The following is a 17,754-nucleotide window of genomic DNA, read 5'->3' as shown; positions in this document are numbered from 1 at the left end:
GCAGATTGTGTGTATTTCTTATTCGGAGAAAATGTCGCATTATTCAATATAGTAATATAAATAAATATTGCAGTGAAATAAATTTTAGCATTTATTTATATTTTAGCAAAGTTGTCACTTTATTTCGAAGTTGCACTAACGGGTTAAGTGTTATTTACCATACCAGCGAACGAGTAGGGAATAACTAACGTTCTAAGTTAGCAAGCGATACATGCATTCAAAATAGAAATTTCGGGTCGTTATTTAGCTCTCAAGTCCGGGTAAGGACGACATATCGACATGTACTTATTTATTACGTACGCTCTGAGTTTCCACTGGAATTGGCGATACAATAAATACTATAATCACTGACTTACATATTTCGTTCTTTAGGCTCATTAGTGGTTAAATGCTGTTCAAGTCCAGTTAAATAACATAATATTGTAGTTTATCGGGTGATGCGTTTGTTATCACCGAGAATAACAAAATCTAATGCCGGGCAACAGATTGGATAGATGCAGTGTTTGTGCTGATTTAGGTCTATCCATAGACTATTGCTCGACGACTACGCGTTGTGGTACAATTGATAGAGTAGCTCAAGGAGGCAACCGTGACTCCAAGCCTGAATAGGACAAGAGGCATAGCATGCGGCCCCGTTACTGTTCGTAAGCTCAGCAAGACCTCGCCATGGTGACTCTTGGAGGGCACGCCAATGTGCCTGCAGAGTGCGGCGCGCGGAACGACGTGCCTTCTCTACATCGTCAGCAAAGAGCAGTTGTGCGCGGAGGAAGTAACCCATTGGCCACAACCATTCCTGGAATCGTACGAACAGCTGCGTTACAGGTTTTCTGCAGTGTGACTAACTTAGGTAACACTGATTTGTTAACGCCATTTATTCGATGCACTTACTGATTAAAGCTTCTGTCTTTTGGCATAACGCTTATTCTATAGGTTCTCCAGTAATATAGAAAGAGCAATAAATCTTCGTTGAGTACTTACTGTCATCTACCTACGTTGACACTGATCTGGCTCAGTTCTCAGAAAGAAAACTCAGGCGAGTTGCTAAGCTAATCATATGGACTACTAGTGAAAAAGTTCCTGAACGACAGGCTTGTTCGCTGATTTGACCTTACCGGCCCTAGGTGATAGTTGAAACCGGCGGTTGCATCGTTGTTGTCGTAATTTCCATTGTAACTCATATCCCCAGGGTCTAAAGTCTTCATTCCCAAGGGACCCTTTAATAGTCGATCAGCGTTGGCCAAAGCTTTCTGTGCGTGAGCACGATCGAATAATTCGGGAGCCTTAAGATGACAAAATTAATAGTGATTAAATTTACGATTGTTGTGCATGTTAGCATTGAATACGGGAATCGAATGCTTTCCTAAAAAACCGAAAAAAAAAAATAAGTCTTGTATTATTTCTCTATATAACCGTATACTTACCACAACCATAGCTATGGTGAAGTTGGGTCTAAACTGATAATCAGCCCAAGGTATCCCAGAGCCGACTGTGTCCTTGTAGATACCTCGTCGGTTAATAAGGTCGGCCTGCCTCTCGTAAGGACCTGCGCCTTCTTCAGGAACCCAGAAATGCGGCTCGAAATGTGTCTTGATGCGGCTAGCCCATTCATTAAACGAAGTTAGAGAATCTGCGGGAGCAGAAAATGGTACAAATATATTTCTAGGTACATCGTAACAATTAAATTGACACCCGTCCATCATAGCGTATCTGATTCCTACAAAATGGAGGCAATGAGCAAATAAAGCGTTTGAAAACAAACTGATATTCTAACGCAGTGTATCTAAATCATGAATTTTGGAACATGTGCTTACAAAAGTACTACTACACTATTTTATTTTCCTTCTATTCTTTTTTTGCTTTATATCACACTATTAAGCTGGAGTAGACCTCATCGATGTAACAGTGTGCGAACGGTTCCGGCGCAAGTGGCGCTCAGAAGTACGTGATGGGCAGTTTAGTGGAAGGGCGAACTTCAGTAAACCTATGCCAGTGCATGAAGCACTTTACAATTAGTTGTTCGTAAGAAAGATATAGCAAAGATAGTATACAAATGTGTACCGTCATCATTACGAACACCCCTGTACGGGTAGAGTCCTTTTGCGTTGATGTCGTGGAGCCATTGGACGACCGACATGCAAAGTCCTACTAGTTCAACGGCACTGCCGTCCCTGGGTGACGCAGGTTCACCTTGATTGCGCCCAGGTACGCTACCCATTTTGTCCATCCAAGTACCACAGTTGTGAATGTTTCCACCAAATACGAAGCCTGTATCGTGGTTAATTCCAGCCGTTACGTTAAAGCCTGGATCTTTCATTTGTGAATCAATGCGGCTTCCAGCATTTCTTTCACGGAATGAAATTCCACTCCAGTGTCGTTGCAGCGCCTCTTGCATTACCTCGTGGAGGTCCATCACCTTCAAGCGATACCACCATTTATGTTTATGTATATGATGATGACTATTTTTTAATAAACTCAGACGGACGAATTGGTAATATTGGTTCCGATGCATATAAAAAATGTTAAGATCTTAACTTAGAAGGCTGTACGCACTGCTACATCTGTGCCCTGTGGTTGACTGTCATCCGTTGGATATAGCCGTGAAACGCTGTCATTCAGAATAGCTTCTCCATTAGGTACCCCTATGACGTATTGTTTAATCGATTCTAGCCAGAACCAGACAGCGTCTCGACAATTGTAGCGACTGTTTATGCCTCGATCCAGTAGATTCGGGATGAGGCCGTGACGGAGAGCACCAGCGAAACCGAGAATAATTTGCCTGTTCAAACCCCCCAAAAAACGCACGTATTTTTTAGAATCAACTATCGAGAAATACTTAGTAACTAAGCTTACGAATAGGCGCGAACTAACCTGGCTTCGGCAAACCGTCCGGTCAGGAGAAGCATTCCCCTCAGAGAGATAAACGTATCACGACCCCAGTTTCGCATATATCCTGTCGCAAAGTGAGGAAGACCAGCTGCAAGCGTAGGACACTGCAAGGTCGGACTTCTTGTATGGGCGTCTATCTTATAGGATAACGAAAGATTCAAACGTTTACTTAACGGTGGTAGCGGGGAGTCGTAGATGTAACTTGTGAGAATAACTGAGGCTAGAGCGAGCTCGCGGATGAAGCTGCCGCCACACGTAACAAATCTAAAACACGCACCGTATGTTTGCAAAAGGAACATGTAACATTTATAAATGTAAATACTTTCAGTGACCAAATTTCAGCTAATTCATGGTAAAGCTAATCCCTTCTAGCGTAGATGTCGCTTTCTGTACGCTATGCGATTCGGTGCCTTAAAATCTATGGCCAAGGCCTGTTTCTTGTGAAGAAATAGAAAGTACTTATAAGTACGAAAAACTTTAATTTGATCTGATCAATTGTCTACGACAAACTTTTATAAGTACGTGACGTTCTGAAAGCTTTCTTTATTCCTCCTGTGAATACCGTAATCAGCGTTTGTAGAGAACGACATTACGTGGTAAAAAAATAAAGCAAAACATGTCAGGTACAAACCGGGACATTTTCTGCCACGATGCTTCGAGTAGTTGAGTGAAGAGTGAAGTGATAACGGCATCGAAGTAGCATGGCTTCAGGTAGTGCGGCACTCCTCTAACGGGCTCGAACATCCGACGAAGAAGATCGGCAAATCCATTACAGGATTTAAAAGGTCGTAGGCGAGATATCAGGTAGTCCATTAACCAATCCCCATCACGCACATTCGCACATAATGGATGCCCTAAATCGTTGCGCGGTCGAATATATGCTAGGTGCGTCATCACCCCTAGAAATTTATGAAAAAAAATTATTAGCTGGTTAGGTTCACGGTTGTTCGACCAAAGGGTTCAATATTTTTCTCACTTCTATTCGTTGTTCCGTTAGCAAAGGTGGGCCTACACCTAACTTTTTTGGACTAATCTATTTCTAGTTGTTTTACGGTTAGGAAAAGCTGAATTTCGTTGTTGACAAAGCTCCTATTGGAATCGTATTACCCCATGGAGACAGGGCTGTGCAGTGCCTGGCTAAGTGAAACGCCTTCGGGTTAGCTTTTAGATCACATAAATGCCTATAAATAAACATCATGATAATAATTAGCCATCGAGAGTATTTTCATGCATGACTCCTTAAGCAATGAAACCTAAAATTTGTCGTTAAGGCAGATTCTGCAGGCAGGAAACTGGCCACTGTTTCTCTAGTGCAAACTTTCTAACCTTCTGTGCACTGTATGCCATAGCTCCAGCTTGACTATTTTTATTTAAGCAAATCATTATTACTGTAATTTTTTTCTTGCTGAGTTCCTCTATGCTATTGCTTCCCTACGCAATAGCAAGTTGGTTTAGTGGATACTGGTACGATATTAAACCGAATTATTAATACAGCAAAGGAAATTAACAGGACTTAAATAATGATGGGTAGGATTGAATTCAAAGCAAAAATGTTACTGCTATCGTGAATGACTAAACGCCTTTTCTGTAAAATTCAAGTTGTTTTTTGTGAAAAGTTGTTATAATTTGGTTAGTCGGGAAGGACTAGGTCAGATAATTTTATCACTAACGTTCACATTAAACACCGCAATGTATACAAAAACCGTATTTACTCAAAAGCTAATTAGAAACTGGATGCTCATTATAATTGACTTGGATTTTCATAGCGGTTAAGTTAACTCGTGAATATTGCCGCAAACCTCAGAAAAAAACATCGAAAAACTTCTTTGCAGTAATCATCAGAATTCCGATTAGGCTCAATTGGATAAATCTGTCTTGCTTAGGCGCCGGATTAATTAGCTTTTCCTGAAGAAACATTCCCAGTATACATAAAAGCCATGTATGACTTCTCCAAGTGTAACCTTCAGGGTCAGGAGAACTGGTGCAGCGTATTGGTCGTCTATGAATGAATATCAGCAAATGGTATACTAAAAAACTTTCGACAATGTTGGCTATCCATGCAACAATGAGCGAATTAGTTACGTTAGGAAATGAGACCACGCAAAATAACAGGTCCCACTGGCGTATCGTGCCTCGGAGCGTGCCTGGAAACAGGGGAAGGCGGGCTTGTCCAACAGCGCCCATTACAGACTGTACGCTGATACTGTAGCTTAACGACCCGTGAGATACTCGGCGGATGAAGTTAAATATTAATACTTGCCCGGCACCACTTGCCAGAAAGATCACGCAACACCAAATTAGATCCTTCAAGTAGGCCGTGAGAAGAAAACTATAAAGGGTAAACGAGAAATCCTGCCGTAAATAAAGGCCTGTGTAGAATAGGTAGCTCAGTCGTGTCCAACCATCGAAAAGAAGCATGGAGCTCTCGAACAAGCTAAGATTTGTCGGCAGATCCGATACTGGGAAGACGCTGTCAAAGGCTAAGTACAAGATCCACCGGTACGAATACACCAGTATACTATAGCATATGGTCATGACTGAAATAGATATCATAAGCACAATGTTGTCGGGCCAACCTGAAAGGCGTTTGTGCTCAGTTATGATTGCAACCATATGAATGGAGCCGGCATGTAGGATAAGGAAGATCAGCGATAGTGGGACTGAAAAAAACAGCGTCGCTGGTACCATTTGCGTTAAGTGCGTCATGAGATGCCAACGTTTTCGTAGGTGTTTATTTTTCATGCTCCAGTGAATGCTCATGAGAAAAAGCCAAACTGATGAAGCAAGGCCGATCGTCCCTGGTGAGAAGCCGAAATATCGTAGCGCTCCGAGGACGACGATTAATGCCAGCAACCACAGATTAATGTGTACCACATAAGCGAAGTACATCGCGACCGAGGTGCCAAAGTACTCTCGCAGACCCTCGATATCAGGCCGTAGGAAAGCTAGTGCCGAAAGTCGAAATCGATGCAACATATGATAGTCGTGTAGGGCAATCAAATCTGGCTGATAAGGTGCGAGCGCCGCCAACACCGGCGTAGAGCGTTCCACAGGCCAGTTAAGTCCCGGTATCTGATCAGTATCTACAATCAAATGGTGATTGAAGAATTCGTATATCAACTCCTGCCGTTCTCCAAGGTTCAGGGGACGGCCGCACGCATTGAGTTCACTTAAACTTCGAATCTCTCGGTACTCTCCTTTTGTGTCTTTGGCAATTAGAAAGTTTCTTCGTAAGATGCCGTCAAGCAAACTATCGTCGGCAACCAACGTACAGATCTTAAGATCCAGTCCCTGCACAACACGACCGTTGCTGAGCTGGAACCAAAAGGTCCGAAAACCAGCTGTGCATATTTTTTCGTGAAGCCATTGAATTGTTTCATAGGGTAAGTTGACTAAAGTTAGGAGGACATCGGTGGGTGTTGAGTCCGTCAATGGAAGACATTCTTTTGTGGATCTTAACTGATCCAATCTGTCACCTAGAGGTTGCATTTACAACTTCGTTATTTCATGTTTCAACTACGGCGCACGTATTTGTTTTCTCGGCTGAGAACACTTTCGTGCTTTTCTATGAGGATAATTTTTTCGGTAACTTTTTTCGACTATAACACTACAATTCAACTATGTTTTACCTTGTAGACCGCAGTACAGCATCGGTCCAACATCGTTCAACACATAGGCACCGATGCCAAAACCGTCGGATTGCTCCTCCCTATCACAGTGGAACAAAATTCTGTTGATGTCATCCAAGTCGAGAGCTTCCACTGTTGCCTTCACGTCAGCCGGAACATCGACGGGGTGCTTGAAGTAGCCAAATGGGCGGAGCATTGATCTAGCAGCCTCCATACTCGACCGGGACGCCGGTCCAACACAGATTCTGCAGTTAAATGCAATTGATAGTAAATATTTGAAGCCTTCAATCAAACCGCCAATGATCTAGGGCCACAATAAATTATAAGGTCATTACGAGGCATTTTTGCTTATTACTCGCAAAGAAACACTTAGCATAGAGTATATGTTGAAGCGAATATATAATAAAGCGAACAACTTTTGTAACGCGACTCAATTATTTCGTGTAAAACTCGAATTATTAAGTAATAATACTCTAATTGGCCTACCGCTAAGTAGCCGGCGCCTGGTGCAAAACAAAATTTGTCCACGTTCGGCCTCATGTCTGCACCTATGGGTCATATCATTATTAAATAAACACGTCATTGCCGCATCATACGAATTGCGTGACTGGAGCTACTCCAACTAACCTGAAAGCGATCACCGATCCCGGCGTTAAGTTTGTGAAGTTCACTTCGCAGCTTTCCGAATCAACTTCTGAAATGTGCACCATAAAACTTTCCGATACAGGGAAATTGTTCCTTATTTCAAGTTTGAAGTCCGTGAGGCCATTTATTATTTTTGGATCCTTGGTGAACACGTTCGTGGAAGACGAATCCTTCATTATCTTGGCTTGCAAAATGACCTCTTGAATTTTTCCTGAGAAAATAAACTATACAAGTTACATGAATACCAACATGCTCAAAGGTTTACAAGTTACCTAGTGCGGCTACGTTCCACTACGGCGGTATGAAAAACAACCAAGAATTAGTATAGCCTAAGAAAAAAGAATCTATGTCGAAACACCAGTTTTTTAAAGTAAAATGTCAGCTTAATCTACTTGTTTTTTTTTTTTTTTTTTTTCGGAAACGTCATTCCGTCAAAAGAGTTACATGGTATAAATCATTTGGGCTAAACTAGCAAATTACTCATATAGTACAAGAGCTTATTTGAAAGCGATAAATACGCAGCTGATAATTAGTCACCCCAATATTAGTTGGATTAGTTTTTTTACTTTATGGTGACAGCCCTGTGAATTGCAGGTTACCTAGATTGACTAAGGACACCATTATTTTGTGACTCATATAGTGCTAGTTAGTTTTCCGGCAGCAGAGCCTACCGGGTATTCTAAGCGATCTCAGGTAGGATGCTTCGTTCGGGTTCTTCGGCCACTGGAAAGCCGTACGAGATACAAGTATCACAGAGTCATCGGTATGTGGACAGCGACGCGTTACTGCCACCGTGTTGTAATCTAGCTGATCGACGTAAACCTCGACGAAGTCTTCGATAGCAAGTCGATAATGCATTTCATTAAGTAGTCTTTTCGCCGCAATGATGCCCGCTTCGGGTGGTAGTTGAGAAAATCCTGCGAATTCTCTCGCTTCAGATACTACATGTATATGGTGTGGGACGAGTTCATCATACCTGTTTAGAACACGATTGAAGTTCCTCACGTTAAATTGTGCAGATTCGATTCCACCGTGAAGTGTATCCAAATATAGGACGGGTTAGATACTGTACACACTGTTTGAAGGCCATGTTAGCTAGCCCTGGACGACGAAGCCTTTCATATACTGGAATTAATTGCATGGATTGTTAAGACAGTTACATACCCACGACTGCTACCCGTAGCGCACGATGCCATCGAAACAAGGGCAGCGCTGGGCAAGAAGTCGTAGACGCTGCGTTTTTCGTACGGCGACGGGTTATCATGCGTCATATCGATCAAAATAGCGTGGACAACTGATGGCATTAGGGGGGCCACACCTGGAAGGGATTGTTATTATTATGTATTATTTTCTACGGCCTGAGACTTATCAGAATTAGTATTTCAGTAAAATACTCCTGCCGAGCTTTGGTGATTATTAATAAGACACGATATAGATTAGGATAATATAAGCAAACATAAAAATGAGTGATATTGCCTGTGACCTTAGACGTATTGGCGTTACCAAAACAAATAAATTACTCGTCACCTAAAGACCCTAATATATTAACTTCATTATTGTGCGATTGACCTCATGTTAATCAATAATGATTTAGATATCAATCTCTTTATCCGAATAGTTTTAGAGATTAGGCTGAATCTGAGGTTAGACGTTACCCTCGGCGTGAAAGAAACTACCAACGGGAATTCCTCCAAAACGGTGAACGAGTCTGCCTAGTTCATGAGAATTATGCGCCTGAAGTGCCTCTCTGATGAGGGCATTGATGCCGAGCCGATTGACAAAAATATTGTCGAGCGCTTCAGACGATGTGAACAGCTCGGCAATCACGTAGAGGTTACTGCGCACTGCACGAGCCTCGTCTAGCAGGTACTAACAAAACCAAAGCAAACACAGGAAGTCACACATATAGTTGAGCTAGGATTAGCCTGCATCTGAATATCCATCCTTTTTCTCTACGTAGTTACAAACCCTAATACCGTTTTCCCTCACTATTTAGAAAAACTTACTTCGGCCACATGTATAGGCGTACTGTGACAGTTATCCAACCGAAGTCCGTGAAACAGCTCTGCACTTTTTCTTACGTACTCCGCCATATACTTCCATAGGAAGGGGCAGTCTTCAGGCTTCTCACCATATCGAAGTTTGCAACTATCGCCCCAAGCGATCAGCTCACGACGGAGATATACCATTGATCCTAATAGATTCCAGGGGGAATTTGAATTAAGTAAATAAAGTAAAAAAACAAACAACAGTTTCAACAGAACCTGATCCTTGTTACACTCAAATTAATAACATTTTTTAAGCGAGCCAGAAAAGCAGACTTTTAGATGTGCGTGTGTACGTTATCCTCATATTGAAACAGCTGCGACCATAGTGTTGCTTTCCCAAACTCAGTTCCTATGCAAGTTAATACAGCAAAAAGGCATAATAAAGCAGAATATTAACAGGGACAAATGAGGACCCTACTAATGTGTCATTGTATTCGGTTTTATCTAGGCAACATATTGAAACTTGCCTGCAGTAATAAGAAGACAGAAATTGAAATGTTTGCGTAGCTTATTACATATCATCCTGATATGGATCTGAGACACCGCTTGGGGTATTAGAGGCAGCTAAAAATGATCTAGTAATAATATAGCTACATATTTTTTTCTCCACACGGCTACCACGAGCACTTAAAGTTGTTATGTACATTGCATCTGTTAATTACACTTTTCCTACCTTCCAGCGCAAAGTTCCTTAAAGGATTGTCACCCATCACCCATCCATTGTGAGCCATAATATACCGGCCGCGCTCATCATTAAACATAGCCTCCATTTCTGCGGAAGTTATTTGATCGGCCAGTTCGTCATGATTGGGAAGAAAATACCTGGAAAGCAAGTTGCAAATCCATCTCTAATAGCAGTATAAATTTAAGGTAGTTGTTGCTATAATATGAATAATTTTACACGTCACGTACGTTCATTAAAGGCGTTGGAACGCCCTGAAAATTATAGCTCCGCCACATTTAGAGCATTCATGATTACAGTAGCTTCGAAGCAACTACCATGAGGTACCTACAAACCAAAACGTTCAACAACGTGGTGTAACTTATCAATATTCTTTACCAACCTCACAGTGAGTAGGTCCTGCTCAGTGATTTCATGTTTTTTCGGCCCCCAATTATCGACTTTGTGGTAGCGTAGACCCTTGATCACGTTTTCGGCGGCATTGCGAAGGTGTTCTTCGGTGTTATGGCACTCACGGGCATTGAACGAGGCGAGGTGGTCACGAAATTGATTACTGGAATGGAAAATCTTTCTTGCTTGTACAACATCGCATGTCGTTCCAAAACGCGTATAGTTGTACTTCATTTTCAACGATTCTTGTGAGTCTGATAGGGTCGTGGCAGGTGTCGCTAAGGCAACAAAATAAAAACCTAGTTACTAGCAATGTCATTTACGGTATACATAGATTATGAATTGAAGAAAAAAAAACAAAATGAAGATCCCAGCCGTTGTATTGTCATTTGCTTTACTGTAGTCAACAAATGAAAAAAAAAAAAAAAGACAGACCACCTTGTAATCCAATTACGATTGACTTCTGGCAATACTATTTCAACTAGCCACTGGGGTATTTTCTCCAAAAGAACTGTATAGGCCTTAATACCGCACGTCTTGGGCCGTAGCCACAGCCCCTAGGTTGAAATTTTTCAGAGCACACAAGCTGAATTAAGCTGGGTTAGCATTGAGATTATATACTACACGCATATATTATATTCTCACCTTCAAACTCCTTCACCAGCTTATCGATATCACATATATAGAATTCGTGTAGCTTGAGCCTCGGAAGGATGTCGGCAACAATCTTTCTTCGAACTGCCTAAAGATACAGGATAACAAACTTGTCTTCATAAATTTGTAAATCCTGTAAGATGTATTTAGTTTCGTAAAACGAGTGTAAGGGCTGGTGAAATTTGCACAAACCATATCAGAGACAAACAAGGTAGCATGCTTTCAATATATATATTATATTATACCTTAAAAAATACCAATGCGATGTCATAAGTAAGGCGAACGCTGTTCGTTGTACAATAAATAGCACAGGGAAAAGTACAGAGTTGTGTGCAGATGTTATTCTATCCATCTGCACACAGCATCGTTTCTCCCGTCGCTTACGGAGTTCCCAATAATTACTACACTGGACCGTAAGATGACCAGTCACCGGTGTAAAGTTCTACTTGTCCTTCCATATTTAGGTTATAATGTAACCCTTTCCAGTGTCTGTACGACCTAGCTTTTGCCGGTCGCAGCACAAACACTGCCATCGTTATAACTTGGAAAATAGATTCCCCGTAAGCGTCCAGCTTTTCAGGAATCATAGTTCGTTACAGCGTGAGGTACAAGCAAGAAGCAAAATAAACTCTAGTATAATGTCGTTTCTTCGAGTTCGATTTGGGTTGTCAAAAAATATCCTTTCAACTGTTTTCTGCGATGACGTTATCCCCGAAATTCTTCTATGACGGGAGGGAAACGGACGATATGGAAAAAGTGGAGCAATGAGAGTGGAAGAGAATGTCAAATGAAGCAAACCAGGGTGAATCCTTTGTGGTCTCAGTGACGAATACGGTACCTGTACTGTTTACCGCGACTGGCTTGTAGTGACGTGTGTGTAGGTGTACCACCTCTGTATTGACAATAAGCAATACAATTACCTGCTACATGTCCTAACAGGTAAAAGTGAGCTTGACAAGGACAGTTAGGCATCTGCGGCAAATGCACGCGCTATAATATACACATCAGATACATGAACCTATGTGGATACAAAATTTTGTTCACGCCGTCGGCATTTTCGAAATGCTACTCCACAAAGGCGTCGCACCTTAAAGCCCAGTGACGCGTTTCACAGACGGCTATCGACCCAACAAACACTGTGTTCATTATTCAGAGCATCTTGGTACGCATTGTTAGCCACACTTCCATAAAGGGACGATAGCTGCTTTTAAAAGCGTCTTTTAAGATAGTGTACTTATCAATCGTTTGTTTGTACCAGAGACATTTGCAAGCTATGCGATATGGTCGACCAAAAAAACACAGCGGAAGGTAACAATTTTACCACAGCATGTGAAACAGAGCAACTATGAGGCAGAAAGTTTGCACATAGAAGATTTATTAACTTAGCAACTGCGGCTCTTACAAACGGATTTTTATTTCAAAGGAATTACAGCCTTAAATATTGCATGATTCGCACGAAGTGGAACACAATCTGCACAACGGAAACGTATTACTCTCTAGGCAAGAATTTGGCGCCATGCTCAAAGAAATAACAGCCGCATAACCGCTTTTTTATAGCAATACTAGTAACAACAGTGGAAAACCCTATAACTCTATAATAACCCTAACAGAGTGTTTCGTTATTGATATATATTCGCGTATATCTAAAAAAATACAAACGCCAAGAGTAACAACAAATTACATTATTCAAACGATTGGGTTGTTTAGTACGATAGTAGTTAACTTGCGATTCGAAATACTCAACAGTCGTGGCAAAATATCTGTGTTCATATTTTAGTAGTATTATTTCCAGCCCACAGCAACAACAGAATGCCCCTTAAGACAACCATCTCGTAGATCATGTATACATTGTGTAACCAAGCCCTACCCTTTAACTTGATTATTTGTCTTATGTAAACCGAAATTGCAATTTTTCTTACCTCGAGGTGTTCTTCTTCAGTGATTCTAAGTGGGATTCCAGCGGCGGTCATCTTACCAAGCATTGCTTGCCTGGATAACAGATAGAGTTCTTGATCAAGCAGCATTGCCGGGCGAAGGTGAGGAGAGTTCTCGGCGTTAAACGAACATTCAGGATGTTCTCGCAGCCACGGTGTCTCATTTGCCGTATGGTTTAAGACAATGTCCGTTAAAGAGAGTAACTACTCGACATTAATAGTAGAATAAGTATGCTTTAATATTTTATGTAACAATCCGTTAATAAATGATATGAGGTAGATTTGTAAATTAAATCTAAAGCTATAATGTTGATAAGATCACCACGGGAGGTTGCAGAAAGGAACCCTCATTCCGCGCATGCGCGATTGTAAGGTGTGGGTATTTCTTCATGCGCTGAAATTTTTTTTAAGGATGATAAAGGACGAGTCTACTACGTCTTATATCTATGGGGTTTTCCAGAAGACTGACATAAAGCAGTTCAGACCTGAGAACAGGCTCGAAATACATCCCAATGATCTGAAGCGGAAACTTAAACTGTTTGGAAATCCGGGCACTTACGTTGTACTTGTTTTCCATGAGTTTTAGAAACGCTTTGATGTCGTCAAACGTATTTGAGTCACTGCCTGACGGAGTAAAGGTGTCGTTTAGTGCCATATGATTTCTGAGGGAGTATGCCGAGTTAGAGCCACCTAAAGCTTGAACTGGCGTAAAATGTACCATGTTATAACCGGAAGAGGCAGCTACTTTGATTTTGTCCTCCCATGTGTTCAAGGGTCCTAAACATTTGGAAAGCACGGTCTGACATTGGATGGCGTCGAGTGGCAGGGTTTTTCCCTGAAGGGTTAGTACGGGATCAACTAAAAGGTATCCACTGCCATTTTCTTCCCTGCAAAATAAAATTCTTCTTTAGACGCATCGATTTCCCAACTGGGAGCTGTCGTTGAACTTTGTCGTATGTGTATTTATGGTTTCAAAATCTGCTGTTCCCCTTCAAGCATAATATCATTGCAACGTGTAGTTGTCTTTTTCGTCTTACCTGTTGTCGTCGATGGTGAAATAAAACCTAAAACTTCCCGACATGGCAAAGTGGCAGTCGGAATAGGCATTGCTCCCGTCGGCGTAGTCGGCAAAATGATACTTCCATTTAAGTGGTCGGTAACAGTCTCGCTTAAACGCGATTTCCGGACTTGAAGGACAATTTATAAACAACGCCACATCATGACCGTATAGCGAAGGTCCCAATTCGAAGCGTACGGTGGTATCTGAGGAAATGCGTTCAACAAGCACGTACTGGGAAGTGTAACAGACGCATGGTATCTCATACATTTTAATTGTAGCATTATCTATATTTTAGACAAATACGTGCTAATGTCGACTGAAACGTTATATTAAAAAAATCCGGACTGGTACTGTGTATTTTTTAAGCAGAATGTGTCGTTCTCGTACATAATAAGCCTTTTTACCGTCGAAACTGAGCTTATCGGTTTCGAATGAACAGGCATATATGAACCATAAATAAAGTTGAGCTTCTCTAAAACACTTTTGAAAATAAATAAATATATATGTAATAAATAAATATATATACGAAAACTCTATGTTGAACCTGGTAAATGCCGTCTCTACCATAATCTCTAGCTTAACTAATCAGACTCAACGTAAAACCTGCGTATAACGGGTGCGAGTTTCTTTCTACAGAACTTTAGCTGTAAAGAGGCTAGAGTTGAGCTAATGAGAATGAATACAAATACTTTTTTCGCTATGTCTGATACGAAACATTAGCAATAGATAGGTACCTTCTACACGTGCGTATGCGTAGTTCCGTAAAAAAAAATTAAAATTAACAAGCGAATAGCACGAGGTAAAGCCATAGTAAATTTTAAAAAACTATAAAGGGGATATTTATTATTTTTAGCATTTTCGAGTCTGTTCTAATAAAGCAAATGATGAAAAATATTTACACGGATGGTATATAGTGTAATACGAACGGCGCAGTTCAAACCGGCCGAAAACAGCTGTACTGGCCTAAGCTAGACGTCCTGACTGTGTATTAGAACGTATATTTAAAAACGAAAGACCCATCGAAAGTTATCCGTGAAAACTTTTCCAACTTATTTACGTCTACGTTCACATACGAACAAACGGTTTGTTTCGTTTTGGGCCAGCCGCGTCATAAGATGTCTAATAGCGGTGTCGGACGTAAAACTCTTAGGCATTAATAAGTCAGATAGATGATTACCTGCTTACCCAACACAGCTCTGAATACGTTTCAACGGCCCTTGTCTGGGGGCTTCTAATGACAATATGGATTCGATGTCGCTGTTAACAGAGAAAACTTTCAACAGAGAAAAATATTTACGTCTCATTAGATGACGGTAATTTTAATGGCATGTGATGAATGTAAAAACCAATACCTCTAGGAACCTTGTAAATTTCAGATTCACATTTTCTGCCAAACTCCAGACGGAAGACCAACAACTCGATGTGCAACATGCTCTTCTGAAAAAATGACAAGATAGTAAAATATCTTATATTCCATGGGAAATATGTGTAAATAAATGCTTTACATTTAAGACCGATACAAAAAATCTGTTTGTTTTTTGTGCTTCTTATCGCTATGTGCCTTCCCACATGCTACCCCATGGATTTTCTATACGTGTAATGGCCAAAATCGACTTACTCATCATCCTAAAGTATAGCCTGAAATCTTTGATAAGCTTTTCAATATCAAGGCAGTACTGCTATATCATTGCCTCAATCAGCAAAGCGCAAATGTTTTGCGGATTCTTTTTTCAGAGAGATTAAAGGAAATAATTATATTGTATGTTAGTCGGTTGATCACTAACCTAAAACTATATAGTATACCGTAGTCGTAATAATAATAATAATTATACTGATGATGATTAATATTCGATTATCTAATATCACTTTCGATAGTTTATATACAGGTGGAATGTCTTGTGCGTTTCCCGGATTTACCTCTTATTTCCAGTGCAGCTTACTCGAAACTCAATCTTGCATTGTACGTTATACCTAACTTAACCACATATCGCTTAAAGGTTAATCTTATAGGGGCTTTGACGCACATGGTCCTAAAAAACAGGACAATGGTGATGGCATGACATTCTTTATTAACGCCTTTTAATGCACAAACCATCGCCTTTCCCCCTTCCATAAAAAATTTTAGTTGGGGGGGCAACTTAGTTCCTGCCTATTACAACTCCAGGTTTACGTGTAAATTTATCTTACAGGTTTCATTATAACCATTATATATATATTATTATTAGTAATTCATATTCAACATTTTGCTTTTTTCGAACGTTGCCAGCCGTTTTGCTCTGTATTGCGCGTCGCCAGTTTACCTTAACTATTGTTACTGCTGCTATCATTTACCGTTATGCATGCAAGTTAAGAGGTTAATGGTCAGATCTGTGTACCAGTCGAGATCGCCTTCCTGTCCTGCTCTTTGCACAAAGATGCTATCTTTATTGGTGAAGCCATCATTTGAGAACGTTGCCTACTGCTACTTTTCTTTCTGTTCTTTTGTGTATCGGCCATACAAGAAGTAGTGTTGTGAGGGCAATTGAAGTGTCAACTGATTGCTCTGGGGCGGCTGGTGGCACTTACGTCAGAGCTTAAAAATAAAAGCCCTCGGTGAAGCCGAACATTGTTGTATATCTAAACTGTCGTGGTGTTGCGATACTTATTCTGCCGTACGTTGATGCGCTTCAGGTCTTCATAAGCTTTGAAACAACGATCGTGCAGTGAGATTGTTCGCATAGTTAGGTTAGAGCGAGACGCCAGGCTCACGGTCTAGGCTATTAGGTTTCGGTCAAGGCATCACCTATAGTCGCTTATCCACCATCTGAGCGCGGCTCTATTGGACGCGTACCAAGCATTGCAACGCCCGCTTCCATCGCGTTGCTACGCCGCTTTTCTTGCTAAAATAAATTACACTTTAGCGAGGATGCATCAGAAAGGGTGGCCAGGCGTCTCTCGATGGCAAAAGAACTGACGGCCTCGCCTATAAACAACACAGCAAGTGCACTCAGATGTATAATCTAAATTAGCTACCGGTTGAGAGTCAATAGCGCAACGTTCAATCGAACCGTGTACTTGGAATCTGAAACGGCGGGCAAGCAAATTACTCCAGTGAACGTGTGACCGAGCGCTCGTAAGCTAATTTCCAGTGAGGAAACTTGAAGTCTAGCGAAGTGCGGCGGCTTGGGGACACGATCAGATATGAAGTTTCTAGCCGGCCAAATTATTCTTCGCAGCGCGCCTTTCGGAGCCGCCCTTGATATCGACTTTTTGGAACGGGCGTGTTCGTATTGTTTAACATGCAAGCCCAAATTGAGCCGTTGCATTGAATGTACTGTTGTCCACTATTGCAGTGACAAATGTCAGGTGATACTTCCATCCGATTCTCACAGTTCAACATAATAATCTGTTGAAGCTATAATGTAAACATATTATTGGTGATCGAAATCGTGATGTAAAAAGATACGTTTATACGTGACGCGTATACGTTTTGAAATAGATGATGGGCCAGTTACGTAGCTCGCACTAGTTTTTACCTAGTAGTCGACTACAGAGCGAGTTCATATTAAGATGCATAGGTAAAAATATGGAAAAATGTTTTTTTCTCATGTTATCAATAAGTTCCATACCTTTATATTAGTAAAAATGATTTTCCGAGTAGCGTTCTATTTCGAATAATTTTTATAGGTGTTGGCTATAATCTCTTGTTCTGATATGAGCATGCAACGTACTGCGTTCTATATCGTGTCACTTGCGTTACCGATGTGTAGTGCTGCTTTATCTCAAGCCGTCTTTTTATAATCAAAAATATGATAATCGCTTTATATACTGTTATATATATATATGT

General features: G+C 41.0%; 1 protein-coding gene across 1 annotated transcript; it reads right to left on the bottom strand.

Annotated features, from left to right (window-relative positions):
* Positions 1-78: 78 nt before the first annotated feature.
* On the bottom strand, positions 79-15,365 carry LOC111244580 (glycogen debranching enzyme; the record flags this gene model as incomplete). The annotated part of the gene is given in 20 exon segments (XM_022791825.2): positions 79-793; positions 1,113-1,280; positions 1,422-1,627; positions 2,059-2,413; positions 2,551-2,776; positions 2,869-3,150; positions 3,518-3,785; positions 6,516-6,760; positions 7,143-7,371; positions 7,832-8,136; positions 8,325-8,478; positions 8,816-9,029; positions 9,167-9,354; positions 9,882-10,030; positions 10,273-10,558; positions 10,926-11,022; positions 12,854-13,072; positions 13,428-13,755; positions 13,906-14,131; positions 15,281-15,365. Coding segments are annotated over 20 exon segments (4,473 nt in total). The 3' UTR covers positions 79-544.
* Positions 15,366-17,754: the final 2,389 nt, after the last annotated feature.

Source organism: Varroa destructor, unplaced genomic scaffold (assembly GCF_002443255.2).
Source record: "Varroa destructor unplaced genomic scaffold, Vdes_3.0 BEIS01000002.1, whole genome shotgun sequence".
Lineage (NCBI taxonomy): Eukaryota > Metazoa > Arthropoda > Arachnida > Mesostigmata > Varroidae > Varroa > Varroa destructor.
This window is presented reverse-complemented; position numbering and strand designations above follow the sequence as displayed.